Here is a 14,181-nt window from a genome sequence, read left to right as displayed (position 1 = left end):
TGGCCCCAAAATCTGCCCTCAACTTATACATGAGGTCGACTTATAGTTGAGTAAAGTCAGCCCTTCTTATACACGGATTTTTTATACACAGATTCAAGCATACACGGTTTGAAAATGTTCCAAAAAAGTATAAATTTACCTTGATTTTCCATTTTTTATAAGGGACACCATTTTGCTACGTCATTATATTTAATGGGACTTGAGCATACATGGATTTTGTTATACACGGGAGATCTTGGAACCAAACCCCAGCGTATAAGAAGGGTCCACTGTACATCACAGCCGTCATGGTTTGGCAGCCCCAGTTAATCCTCTATTACTCCAGTTTCTCAGCTGCTTTCAAATGTCCACTTTCTCTCCTGTCCTCCCACTTCATCCTTGGCTTATTTCATTTCCTAAAAATGGACTTCAAAGTACAGAAGTTTATACTGAATTATACTCAGCAGGAGGGAGAGGAGAGGAGAAGGCAAAATCTGGGTTTTCACTGTAATCTCAGGCAAAAGCAAACTGTTACAGCCCTTCCTAGCTTGTGTATTCTTCCTCTTTAATTACGTTTGCCTTCTTTATGATACAGTACTTTGATGTTGTTTGCCACAAGTGTCCCAGGTTTGTCTGTGAAATGTTGGAGGTTAAGCAACCTGTGAAATTATACATAGTTATAATACATACATTCTGGAGGTTTTCTCCTTAAAATATTAGTTTTGTATGTTCTTCCTCATTAATAACTGTTGTCCTCTTGTTGCTTGGCCACACTGTTTTGACCATACTATGATGTGGCTCAACCACACAACCACACATGACCAAGTTTTATATCTGTGATTTTTTTTGAGGGTATGGTAACCTGAGCCATGCCTTACATTCCCAGTTTTAGTGGTGGCATGCCTTATGCTATACAGATTTTTGGTAATGAAATGGAGATCTCCCACTATCCTCTTGAGGTGTATTTGCAAGGCAAACATGTATCAGTTTTATGTCAATTTAACCATGATATTTTCATTAAGGGGAGCATTTCAATTGTAGTTTGTCAAGAGATACTTTCTGCTTTGCTAGACATTGCTAAACCATTAAAAAAATTCACAAGAGTCTCAGAAGCCCTATCCAGCTTCTGTCGTCACAGTGTCTTTGCTCTCAGAGCTTATAGTTGTTTACCTGGAAGTAATGTAAGTGTGCTTAGGATTGCAGCCTTGAAATCACCGTTATCCCTTCTCTTTTGTATAAGTAGATGTCTTACATGCTGAAGATCCAGTGCCTTAGATAAAAGCCCTTGGTGTGCATTGGGGTTTAGTTCCAGGACCCCCTCTGGATATCAAAATCTGTGGATGTGCAAGTCCCATTAAATACAATGGATAGTTAAAAACTTTGTGGATTTTTTAAAAATAAAACACATTTTCAAGACATGGTTGCTTGAATCCATGGTTAAAGCATCCCTAGGTACAGAGGGCTTAGGCAGCCACAATGTGGCTTTGGCCCGATCCGGGGGCATGCATCATCTGTACGCCACATTCCCGGATTGGCCTGAAGGTGGCACTTTTGGCCCATCTATTTCAGGCCAAAGTTGCCTGTTAATGCCAGGAAATGGGTTTCATCTCAGTTGGGTGGTGATTGAGCTTGGATTTGAGTCCAAACTTTACAGGAATATCCAATGTGTGGTACCTACTATGGAGATAGGGTTCAGTACCTTAGACAGCAACTTAGAGTAAAGCCTAGAGTAGAACCCTTACTTACATGACTTGATAGCTACCACCTGCTACTGCTGGCTGCATATTAAAATATTCATTGGGGTATGATTATAGGAGCTGCCTTGGCTGCTTTTCAGAATTTTTTGACAAGATTTATTTGAAGGGAGATTATCCATTGCTTTACTCTAAGCATGAATTGCCCAAAGTCACTCAGTGGGTTTCCATGGCTGAGTGGGGATGCAAAACTTCATCTCCTGGAGTCATAGTCCAACACTCAACCCACCATACTATGCTAGCTCTGTCTTCCACTGCATCTGGTTGTATAGCTTGAAAGGCTGAGGCTTGGTGTTTTGCTTTTACTTGGAGAGGACCTAAACATTTGAAATGCACACCAGAGCAGCAAATTCAGTGATTTGTGATCGATCACTGTCACCAGAAGAGAAGTTACACCTTCTGTTTTGTTTTGAGGTGGGATGTTTTTGTTCTTTAGGAGTGAATAATTAATGGCTATGACAGTGTTTCAGTGTTGTGTGAGTTGCTGTTAGAAAACATCTGTCACAGAGCAGAGGCAGTTTACTTAGTAGTAAACAACTATAAAGTATGGCAATGAGAAGGTAAAAAACAAAACAAAAATCACACCATCCAGTATTTGTCTGGTGCTGTGCTGGTAAGTCTGAAAGTCTAAAAAAGGAAGTTGCACCTGATCCCTTTTTAGTCTCTTTTTATTAAGACAAAAGGTGCTGCTGTGTACCTAGAACTGGGGCAATAATGTGGCAGTCTTTTGTTTGATAGGCAATGGGATGAAATAATATTAGAACTGTGGACCTGGCTTTATTACTGCCATCAAGGGAAATAATTTTCTTGCTATTGAAGAACACTACCAAAGATAGTTTTGTGGCTGGTTTTATATTTAGTGATTTTTGTTCATATTTAATTGTCTCTAACCTTACTTGCAGGCCTCTATTCTCCATCCTTTTAACAGAAAATTAGATATGTTGTTTCCAATATGAACTTTAAAGCACCTTGTTGTCATCTCCTCTTTGACTTCAGGTAGCACTTACAGATTTAACTCTGATAAGGTTTGCCTTATAGGGAAAGGTGCTGTAGTGGAGTCAGCCTTACAGGTCCAAAGTACTGGGATTTTGTGGTTCTTGGGTACAGTGATGTCAGCTAGATCCTGCTTCAGACTTCCTTGTTATTCTGATAAGTTGCTGTCCTCATAATAGATTGGATGAAAATGTTTTCCTCTAGTATAGCTGGAAGAAGCTATGGAAAATCTTGAGCTGGTGTGTGTTTTTATACGTATATAGAGAGAGGTCACCACAATTGCCTTTCTTGGTGGCATGACCATGGGGATTATGGTGGGTAGGTGCACGCAAGATCTACCTGCATACTTTTGGTGCTGGGTATAAATACACAAAATATTAAGACACAACACAGAAATTAGGTACCCTTTATTTTGCTTTTCATTGCATCTGTTTGACTGGATTGATGGGTGAATTAATAAACAGAAGTAGCCCATGATAAAATGAAAGCTTGTCTATGAACATTAATTTCATTGTGCATCTGATGAAGTGGGCTATATTCCATGAAAGCAAGAATTTCAGTTAGTCTCAAAGGTTCTACAAGATCTCTCTACATGCTGATTCTACTGACTAACACGGCTATATGTTTATATTTGATGAAAGTTCTTATTAAAATAGATTTGTAAGGCTACAAGGTGCCATGGGGCTCTTGGCTGTATTTTCTGTAATGGGCAAACATGGCTACCTCTGGGGAAACTATTTATTTTAGTTCTAACACAGTCACTAACAGACTGATTTGAATAGAGCTATGTATTTTGGAAATATGGGCCAGATTTTTAAAGTTTGCTTTCAAGAGGGCATTTTATCAAACACTGCTGCAACCTCCATTCATTTTCATGAAGTTTCCACAGATCTTCAACACTGCAAAAAATAAGTGTGGTTTATTTGGGGAGAAAATGAGGAGAATAAGTATCTGATGTGATAGAACAGCAGTTAGTAAAGTGTTCTTGCCATAATCCTTTGTATTTCAATACCTTAAGAATACAAAAGCCAGAAATGTGGATAATATTTGCCTATGTACCATATCTTTTTTTTTTATAAAGTAAATAATTTATTAGGATGGCTTTTCATATATAATGACCCACATTCTACCATATGGTTAGAAATGTCTCTTGAAGAGTTGGACTGACAAGTCAGAGTGTCTGTTCCCATAATTGGACACAAGGGAGATTACAATAGCTCTTTTGTAAGCTGCAGCCTGAGTTCTTTGCATTTTGGATTTACATTTGTTTATTTTGCAGGGTTGCAAAGATTTTGTGAAGACATAGAAATGATGATTGGATTCCAGCCAAGCATATTCTGGAGAGTCTGTTGGGCTTTTGTGACCCCAACAATTTTAACAGTAAGGACCAGAGGAGTTTGGTGGGGCTGAAGGGGATAAATAACACTGGAAAATCTCTGCTTGCTAACTCTTCCGCTTCTCCACTATTTAAGCAGTAATGGCCTCAACATCTCTTTGATAAACGTGCTGTTTCCTAAAGGCAGCAATCATGAAACTCAAATACTATCTTTAAAAAGACACTTAAATACTATAATTTTATTTACCCAAGCTTCCAAGAGTTGGATGTGCCCCAGCATGATCTGTTTTCCTCTTGTGGATGTTATTTGTCCTTTTAATGATGTCTCTTAGCTTTTGTGATTCTATACTATATATATATGCATATATATATATATATATATATATATATATATATCTGGATGTCACCTCCTAGAAGGTCAAACTTCTAGAAACTGTAGAGATTGTAGTCCAAAATATCTGGATATTTTTAAGGTGTTAACAATTTATACAATTCCTATCTGACAATTCCTTGAGGGTGGGGAGAGAAGGATAATCAGGTGCCAAGAATTTTCCCCACAAAAGACCTACTTAAATTGCACAGCAGTGAAGTGTCATATATTTTTGTAGTTTCTATTTTTTTACAGTGGGATCCAGGTAAGAGAAATGTTAGTGGACTGCACTCACTCATGAATATATTATTATATATTATTATACTGTGTGCAAGCATGAATCCAATAAATGCCACAGAGTGAACGTATAGAGAATGCATATAGATGTTGTTGGACAGCATCTTCCAAAAAAAAAAAAAAAGTCTCATCATTGTCTGTGGTGCTTGCTAGGACACCAACACTGGGTGACACCAAATAATAGGGGTGGCACCCAGTCAGGCCCTCCTCCTGCTATGTTTGGGGGTACAGAGCTGCTGCTCACCCCTTCTTCTTTGCTATTTTGTCTTTCTCCCTGAGGAAGAAGCCAAAGCAGTGGAAGAGGAGGAGAGGATTTGCCTCCCTCCAGCTCCCTTCTCAGAAGGAGCCATGCGGAGGTGAAGGAGGGGAGAGCCTTTCCTTCTTGGCTTTCCCTTTGACCTGTTTCCTCATGAGGAGGAAGGCGTATGGAGGTGAAGTCGGGAGGGGTAAGAATAGGTGGGGAGTGATGGCCAAGTGAGTGAATGAGCAAGACCCTGCCAGACCCTCTGCACCGGGTGACCCCAAGCCTGAGGATGCCACTGCATACCTCTGCTCTAGGACATCTTCTTACCATAGTGTGGGAATTGCTTCATAGTGGGATCTTGCATATATTTGCCAACACATGAATGCCAGAATTACTTAGGTGAAGATTCGCCTCTATCCCAATGTCACCTGGACAGGAAGGAAGACAATGATCTGGATGTTTGGGTTGGCCCAAAAAACTGTGTTCCAGAATATAGATGGTGCAACTTCTCCCTTTAGTCAGGTGGCTTCTGCACCTCTTGGATAGTCTGCTGAACCTGGAAAACCGCTCCTAGAATCTCACAGTCAACATGGCCACCCATTGGGGGAATTCTGGGAGATGTAGTGTACAAAAGTAACATTTCTGATGTGAGAGATTACCTTAGTTCTCTTGATTAGAGTTGGCCCAGAAGGGACAGTTATGCTATTAGCACACAAAACACAACAGTGTGGCATTGGGTGGAATAATCATGAAACAAATGTTGTTTAACTAATGTAAAGTGACAGCTTCTTCTAAACCTAGTTTTATTTGGCAGTTTGGAAAGCATTAAATCTGAATGAACAGGTTTGGCAAGGCACTTATATACACAAAAGAGCCTCATGGTGGTTGATATGAAGAGGAGTATATTAAAATAAGCCATATGTTGTAAAACAGAGATGGCATGGAGCCCTTTTTTAGTGTATGAGTAGAGCTGCCACAATGCTTAGAAGTGATCCCATATTTGAGGTGCAATCTCTTGCCAAGTGTTCATTTCTCCCTATAATGTTTGCTCTGTTAATCAATTTCACTTACTGAAGCTAAGCCATTGTGACAAATTGTTCTACTAAACATGGATTTGCTTTTCTGCGCACAGCTAATGTATTCAATGGCAAAGCACAAGGCTCTCTTTACAAAAAGAACCTCAGAACAAATATAGAGCCATTTAGAAGCAGTTGCTTCCTCGTACCACTAGGTGTCACTCTTTATCAGGTCCTTTAGTTCACCAGTAAAACCTGAGAGAAAAGGTGTGTGTGTGTTTTGGGAGGTACTGGTAGAGATAGGGAAGGAAAACCCATGAAATGTTTCTGTAGCAATCAATGCCAGCATGTAAACTGATTATCAGCATGGCATATATGTTTTAATCGTGTGGGTGGTAGTGTGGTGGTATGTAGAATTGCCAAAACCAGCCAGAATTCTATATTCTCTTATGTGTTTTCCTTGTTTCATTGCCTATGTGCCTGGAAGAGTTAAAGACAGGAGGAATCCATTATATTTGGGTCTTTTAAAATAACCAGTTTCAAAATTCTGAAGGAAGAGCAGGAGAACCATATAGTCACTTTGTATGAAATCTTGATCCCTGGGTATCCTGAGCTTCCTTCTCACTGTGATCTTGCCCCTTCTCTTTTCTAAACACCTGTTATTGGCACTAAAACTTTTAAGAAACACTTTCATCCCCACCTTGTCAGCTGAATGGCTTACTGTCCAGCAGAGCAGCTTTTACCAACTATGTGCAACTACTAGAACTGATGAGATCTAGTTTTCCCCCTAATAGCTTTTCCTAGGTTTATAAAGGTACAATGTAGTTGACCATTACATCTCTAAATAAAATCCTGGGGCAAGATCCCAGCACCACACCATATGCATATAATTGTTTTCCTGATCCAAACTTTGATTTTCTTAATGAAATAGGAATGGCCCATCTCTTATAAAAGCTGATTTTGTCAGAGGAGAAAAACAAGGCAAAATAGAAATAAAGCAGTTGGCTAATCTGAGGTTACTTAAACTAATGAAATGCCATTATTTTGCAGTTGTTTGTATCTTCCTACTAGACTCAAGGCAGCAATGAGAGGTCAAGACATTAAACAAAAAAGATGGGGGGGGGGGGCAATACTGAGCTCCTACACTTCTCTTCCTGCCATTTTTTCTCCAGCTCAAGTTTGCCATTCTATTCACAGTGGGATAGATGTGGGTAAATTTTAGGGTATAGAGCTGGACAATGTATAGAGATTTGGGTATAACAGACATTTTTCTCCCTGTTCATATTTGAAGATGCAGTGTTCTATACAAAACAGACAGAAAGCCAAAAAGCTTTCCACCTTCTTTTGCTGTCTTCATTAACATGAATATTTGATATATTATCATGCTTTAAGGTTATAGTTTAAATTGATCCATATCTCCTGAAATAAAACTAGCTACTTTCATATGTTCCTTTGTGGTAACGCAGCTATAAATCTTAGGCATGAAATTATTGTATGCGTAGGCAGTTCACAGATGTTACTGAATTATGCACTAGCAAAAGCAGAGGCATTGCTCTTTATACAGTAAGTGCAATAGAGTAACAGGATAATTACATTAAGCTATACTGCCAATAGAGTGCGTAATAAGGCTTTTTTACTGGAGGTACAAGTTTCTGGTTTCATTCCCGCTTGTAAATCTAACTTCATTTTGTTGATTGCTGGGGGACTATGCTTGATTTACAGTGGTATCACAGGGCCTCAGATTTGATGACTGTGACACATTTATTGTTGGGTATTGATGTGTACTTGATATGCATGCATATGTACATAAATTTTTATAAAAATAAAATTGAATGCCTACACTCACATTTTATCATAGATGAATAGTTGGTTTTGGAAGATGTTGACGGTTAAAATATGTGTTTCTTTCTTTCTATCAGTTCATCCTTTCCTTTAGCTTCTACCAATGGGAACCAATGACTTACGGCAACTACCACTATCCAGGATGGTCTATGGTACTAGGATGGTTGATGCTGGCTTGCTCTGTTATCTGGATACCCATTATGTTTGTTATAAAAATGCACATAGCTCCTGGAAATTTTATTGAGGTAAATCTTTTATTTCCCCCCACATGTTTTTAAGGAAAAGGGTAGGGGTTTACATGTTTGGGGCATAAAGGGGGAGAGTTAAGGTAATACATGCTTTATTGAGCTGACCAAGAAGGAATAAAAATGTATAAAGTTTAGAGAGTTCTAGATTTCTTCCACAGGAAAAAAATAGGTGGTGGAGGGTAAAGGAAAGGAAAAGTGAGTTGAATTGATGTTGAGATCATGGTGCGTACATTATGTCTGGACTTGGAATAGGGAACAAATGTTCTGAAGATGTTCAAATAAGGCTTTGTCACAGGGATGGGCAAATGTGTTGAGTGTAGGAGCCATTTTCATTCCCTTCCAGCCCTAATGGGCTGCACCACCATGCCAAAATGAAACCAGAAGTGATGTAATGGTTCTCCCAGTTTGGGGGCACATTTTGGTTTTTTAGGGTGGCCGTGGTATATTTTGGTGTATCTTGTTGTTTGTGTGTGTGTGATGAGGAAAGAGCAAAACCACTGTTTTTTGGGTTTTGCCATTTGCCATTAGCCAAGTTTGTATTGGAGGTGGGTGAATTTGAACACTTAGTGAGTGTCATGAGAGGCTTCAGAGGCTGCAAAAAGGGGTTAGAGTCTCATTCTATTCTTGTCATGCAGGAGATAATAATACTCCGAAATAACCTAAAGGCACCAGATCCAGACTTATCATAGACGCTAAGCAGGGTCAGCTCTGGTTAGCACTCAGATGGCCACCAAAGAATATCAAGTGCTGTAGGCTATATATCAGAGGAAGGAACTGACAAAACCACCTCTGAATATTCCTTGTCCAAAAAAACCCCTATGAAATTCACGAGGACGCCATAAGTCAACAGGCAGCTTGAAGGCACACTCACATACACAGACACTCCTTCCTATGCATCCAGAGTAAAATAAGAAATTCTTGGACATGTTGGAAATTCATATCATATATTGTTCTAGTACTGGTTTTGTACTGGAATAACATAGGTGTGTGTGTGGGGGGGGGGGAATGATAGCATGGCCTGTTGGTTTTTCACATTTTCCCAGAAGAAAAGAGTGGTGTATCAACAGGTTTCATAGCTGGAGTATTAAACATATCCATTGATACTAGGGAAATAGACTTCTTAATAGGTCCAGGACAAAACAAAATTCTGTTGACAATTTAATGAATGATTTCTAAAATTCATCCTGCAAAGTGTCCTCAAAGTAGCTTTAGAGTTTAAAACTTTTAAACACTTTAAAGGTAATAAAATATTAAACCTAAGGAAGATTTTGCTTCAATTTTTAATTTTTTTCCAGTGGTTTTAATGGTTTCACTGAGGTTTTACATTCAGTACACAGGTTACTTGTAAATTTTTGTTTTCAGTGCTAGTACAGAGATTTGTTTATATTTTGTGTCTTTTTCTTATAAAACTATTTCTCTGAACCAGCCAATCACACAACTGTGTAGGTTTTTATTTTTTTAGCTATGGGACTGCAGAATATCAGGGTGAGAGCTATTTTATTTTTCTCTAACAGGCTGTTTCCATTTGGGATTAATATGCTCGGGACCATAAATGAGTAGAGATGAAGCCAAATGTGGGGCAGAGACTGGAAATGCTACTATTTTTTAAAAAATATTAAATCCCCAGGATCCCACTGACCATGATGGGTAGGGAATTTAAAAGTCTGAGCCACAGTTAAGAGACAGCAGCACTCCTGCAACACTCCTTTTCTTAATCCATCTCTGCATCATCTTTCCCTCACTCTTCCCTGACCTCTTTGTCTGTGTAAATGGGCATCGGGGAAAGAACAGGATGGCTATTGCCAAAGGTCTGAACTCAGCACTTGCTGAGGGCTTTTGAAATTAGAATGAGAATAGCAGCTTGCCTCATCTACATGAAACACTCAGAGAATACTTTCAGAATAGCTAAAAGCCAGACAATTTCTGGAGAGTACTTGACATGGAAGAGAATTTTAGGAAGCAATTTTTTTGTAGCTCTCTTCTTAAATATTTGAAATAATAATGTTTCAGTGCTTTGGAGTGGTGGTAATACAGCCACTGTCTCGAAATATGTACTCCAAAGGATCTGTGAAATGATGGAATCAAGCCAAAGTAGAAGTATTTTTGAAATAATTGGTGTAAAACGTTTTAAAGATTCTAAATACTTCTATGCATCTGTTAATAAATGCACTTATTCAGTAATTAATAACTATTTGTTAACAATGCATTCACACAAAAATAACATAGTAATACATCCTCAGATGGATTGCCTCCAAAATGTAACACTGAATATTAAAGTTAGGATCATTCAAACCATTGTATTCCCCATCACAATGTATGGATATGAGAGCTGGACAGTGAAGAAAGCAGATAAAATTAAAATAAACTCATTTGAGATGTGGTGCTGGAAAAGAGTGCTGAGGATACTGTGGATGGCCATAAACACAAAGAAATGGGTCCTAGAACTGATCAAGCCTGAGGCCTCCCTGGAAGCCAAGACAATCACATTGAGGCTATCATACTTTGGCCACATCATGAGAAGGCATGGACTCATTAGAAAATGAGGAAGACCACATGCCAGCAGGTTAGACTCAGCCTGCAAGACTTGAACAGAGCAGTAGAGGATTGAGGTTTTTGAAGTACAGTGGTACCCCGGGATACGAATGCGCCGCCTTACGAAATTTCCGGGTTACAAAAAAAATCCATAGAAAAAAACTGTTCCGGGTTACGAAGGTTATTTCGGGTTACGGAAAAAATTTTGGTGCTTTTCGGCGCTTTTTCGCACGAAATCGCGGCTTTCGCTATTAGCGCCTATGGCTTTTTCAGCTTACGAAGGATTTCGGGTTATGAACGCGGCGGCGGAACGAATTAAATTCGTAACCCGGGGTACCACTGTAATCTCATTTACAGGGTAGCCGTGAGTTGAGATCAAGGGCAGTTAACAACAACAATATTCTTAGTCCTTAGTTGGACAACAAAATTGGAAATAAGCATAATGAACAATCAACACCTCTATTAATAACTTTGGAGACGATTATTTTTTAATCAAAATAAGAAAAGAGCAAATACACTTTAGAGATTTTAGAGGTCAGGCATTCACATGGTGATGGAAGGGAAACTGGAATGCTTAGTTTTATTTTGATTCTGCTGAAGTACCTAATTAATTGAATTAATATACATTCTGAAAATTATTACTTTTTCCTGGTTCTCTGCTTCTCTCTTCCTCAGTTACTTTGGCGGGTTACACACCACCATTAAAGTACGGAGTCAGTCCATACTAGGGTTAGGAAGGTGCGGTGCTTCCACACCGTACAAAATGGCAGCTCCCCTTCCACCTGGGGGGCCGCCATGATGACGTCACGACCGCGCCGCCTCTATACAGGGCGGCGCGGACGTGACGTCGTCGGTCCGCGCCAGGGCGCTTAGTGCGCCCTTTCTGCGGATCAGGAAGGAGCTCCGTTTTGGAGCTCCTTCCTGGTTTGCGGCGCCGCTTTGCGTCGCTGGGCGCAGCCTTCAGACCGCTGCGCCCAGCAAAGCAAGGGAGAAAGGGGCCAAGCAGCCCCTTTCTCCTTCTCCCCGCCGCCGCGGGGTGTCCTTGGGGCTTGAAGCCCCAAGGACACCCCTTTTCAGGCTGCGGGGAAGGGGCCTTTTGCCGCTTCCCCCAGCCTGAAAAGTGGCGGATCGGGGCCTCAGCAGCTGCCGTTCTGGCAGCTGAGGCCCCGATACACCGGGGAAAGGGGCGGGTGCAGCCCACCCCAAATGGGCGGTCTGTAACCCGCTCTAGTTTCTGAACTTCTAATCTTAAAAAGACTGGTTTGGGAATGCGTTCTATATGTTGCTTGGTCAAAGCCATGGCATCACTACTTCTTTTAAAGCACATTAGCCAAAGGAGTACCAAAAACACTATGCCTTGCTGAAGGGAATTAGTTTAACTTGCATTTATTCCATTTCAGCACAGTGCTTCCTGATTAACCAGTTCATTATGGTTGATTGGGGAGGCAAAGGTTACAAGTTCATAATTAAACAGAAATTGAAATAACTGATATAGAGACATTTTAAAGCACCATAAATATGTTTTCTTTTTCTATATAAAATGAACCCATCAAATGATATCTTCAACAAAGAAGACTCAGTGGCAAGATGAACAAAATTTTCATTGTCTTTATGTACAGAATTAATTAAGCACCCACCTATCCACACTCTCAGTGCAGATAGAAGTAAAATAATGTGTGGTATGATAATTAAACTCTTTGTTCATTCCTGGCAATGCTTTACTTTTTTGTCTTTTGTATACTGGAGAGATTTTTTTAATCCAATTATTTTGAGGTAGGAATAAACTATTCAGATGATTAGGCTAAATAACGGAGTTCATTTCCTATGGTATGAGAACTTGGTGAGGGGTGATTATGGCTGTGAGTTGCTTTTCTGTGTCTGAGGGACTGAAGGGAAAGAAAATAGTAATGATATAATTTAAATGTGTACCTTCTATCTTTGCTCATTTTACACCAAACACACAGTGATGAACAATGTAATTTGCTGCTGCTGTATAGAGTAATTTATACTAGTAAATTCAGTGAATCCTAATGTATTTTGATAACTGATCTTTTCTCCTTAAATGTAGAGGCTCAAGCTGGTCTGCTCTCCACAACCAGATTGGGGACCATTCTTGGCTAAACATCGTGGTGAACGTTACCAGAATATGATAGACCCACTGGGAACATCTTCTCTTGGACTTAAACTGCCACCAAAAGATATTGAATTGGAGACACCCTGCTAGTAAATCTCCTACTTGTGGCCCTTTGTACAACCCATTGCTTTGATCTTTCTTTCTTTCTTTCTTTCTTTCTTTCTTTCTTTCTTTCTTTTTCTCACAGTGCCTGAAAGTGGTTGCTTAGGAAGTATGATTTATTGTTGCATGCATGTAGTAAAGAACTAAATAGACCACTTTAAGTACTGGGGTTTGGTCTTTATATACAGTGGTGCCCAGGAAGGAGTACTTTCACTGTGAAACAGTGACAATCAGACAGTTGCACTTGGAAATTGTTTTTGTGGATGCTGTGATAATTCTGCTCTTGGGAATAATTAATTATCACAACTTGATTTCATTTGGTGCAGCCAGATGGGTGGAATTCAAGGTTTCTGGCACCATTTGGCCACTCCATGACCCATGGTTCAGGTTTTCTGATACACAAATGAGTTCACAACAGTGAGTTCACAATGTGGGGCAGACAACTAGTCCAAAATTATATGTCCCTGCTTGCTTGCCTTCTTCTTCTTGTTTTTTTTTAAAGTAGTTCTCTCACATCACAGAATCAGTCTAGCACAGATGTTTCTATCACCTGTGTTTTAGGACATGTAAAATGCAGGAGTTAAATGCTAGGTTCAAATCTACTGTGTTTAGTGGAGTGTGGAAAAAGCACACCCATTTATTTTCCTTATCTGTGCTTATTGATTTAAAGGGCATTAAATTAGGGATATCTAATTTGTAAAACTATCTGATGACTAAAGCCAAGTGGGTCGGCTGCCATTTGAGTGAATCTATTTTGTATGTATTTGCTCCAAGTTACTACTACCATAGCATTTTAATGTAATGTCTGGTTGTAATTGGATACATAGGCAGAATGGTCAGGCTAATAGCCTATATCCTACTAAATCTGGCTGAAAACCAGTTTTAGGCCAAAGTCTTTTTTGTCCCGAGATCCTTTTACTGAAAATGCTGAGATCTGAATCTGGAACATCATATATGGAAATATCTGCACTCTTGCACAGAGCTGTGGCTCGCTTATTTTGCACCTGAAGTTATAAATATCACATACATACAAAGTAGAAGTTGGGTATATGAAACATGATAAAACATTGTAAGATGCAGCTGAGAATAGCATGTAACATATGAGACTAGATTCCTACCTCGGTAATGCCAGACACAAATGCAGAAGGGCTCCATGCAGAATTTGAACAGAGGCCTCCAGTTTTTATGCCATAGGAGCCAAACATGGCCCAACATGTCTTCCATTCAGTGGCTGCTAGTTCTATTGGCACTAGCAGAGCTACTTTTAATGCATGCAAGGAGGCAGCCTTTCAATACAGTGCACTAATATAATGTGAGACTTGGCATTGGTGCAG

General features: G+C 39.6%; 1 protein-coding gene across 1 annotated transcript in view; it reads left to right on the top strand.

The window, feature by feature from the left end:
- The window catches only part of SLC6A5 (solute carrier family 6 member 5), a 99,119-nt gene extending 84,944 nt beyond the window's left edge, over nt 1–14,175 (top strand). The window contains exons 14-16 of the mRNA XM_042446330.1: nt 4,006–4,106; nt 7,909–8,076; nt 12,680–14,175. Coding sequence (XP_042302264.1) covers nt 4,006–4,106; nt 7,909–8,076; nt 12,680–12,835 — 425 coding nt within the window. The 3' untranslated portion in view covers nt 12,836–14,175. The remainder of the gene's footprint in view (nt 1–4,005; nt 4,107–7,908; nt 8,077–12,679) is intronic.
- The last annotated feature ends 6 nt before the right edge of the window (nt 14,176–14,181 follow it).

The sequence above is a fragment of the Sceloporus undulatus genome, chromosome 1, assembly GCF_019175285.1.
Source record: "Sceloporus undulatus isolate JIND9_A2432 ecotype Alabama chromosome 1, SceUnd_v1.1, whole genome shotgun sequence".
Lineage (NCBI taxonomy): Eukaryota > Metazoa > Chordata > Lepidosauria > Squamata > Phrynosomatidae > Sceloporus > Sceloporus undulatus.
Note: the sequence above shows the minus strand (reverse complement) of the source record. Positions and strands in the feature narration are given on the sequence as shown.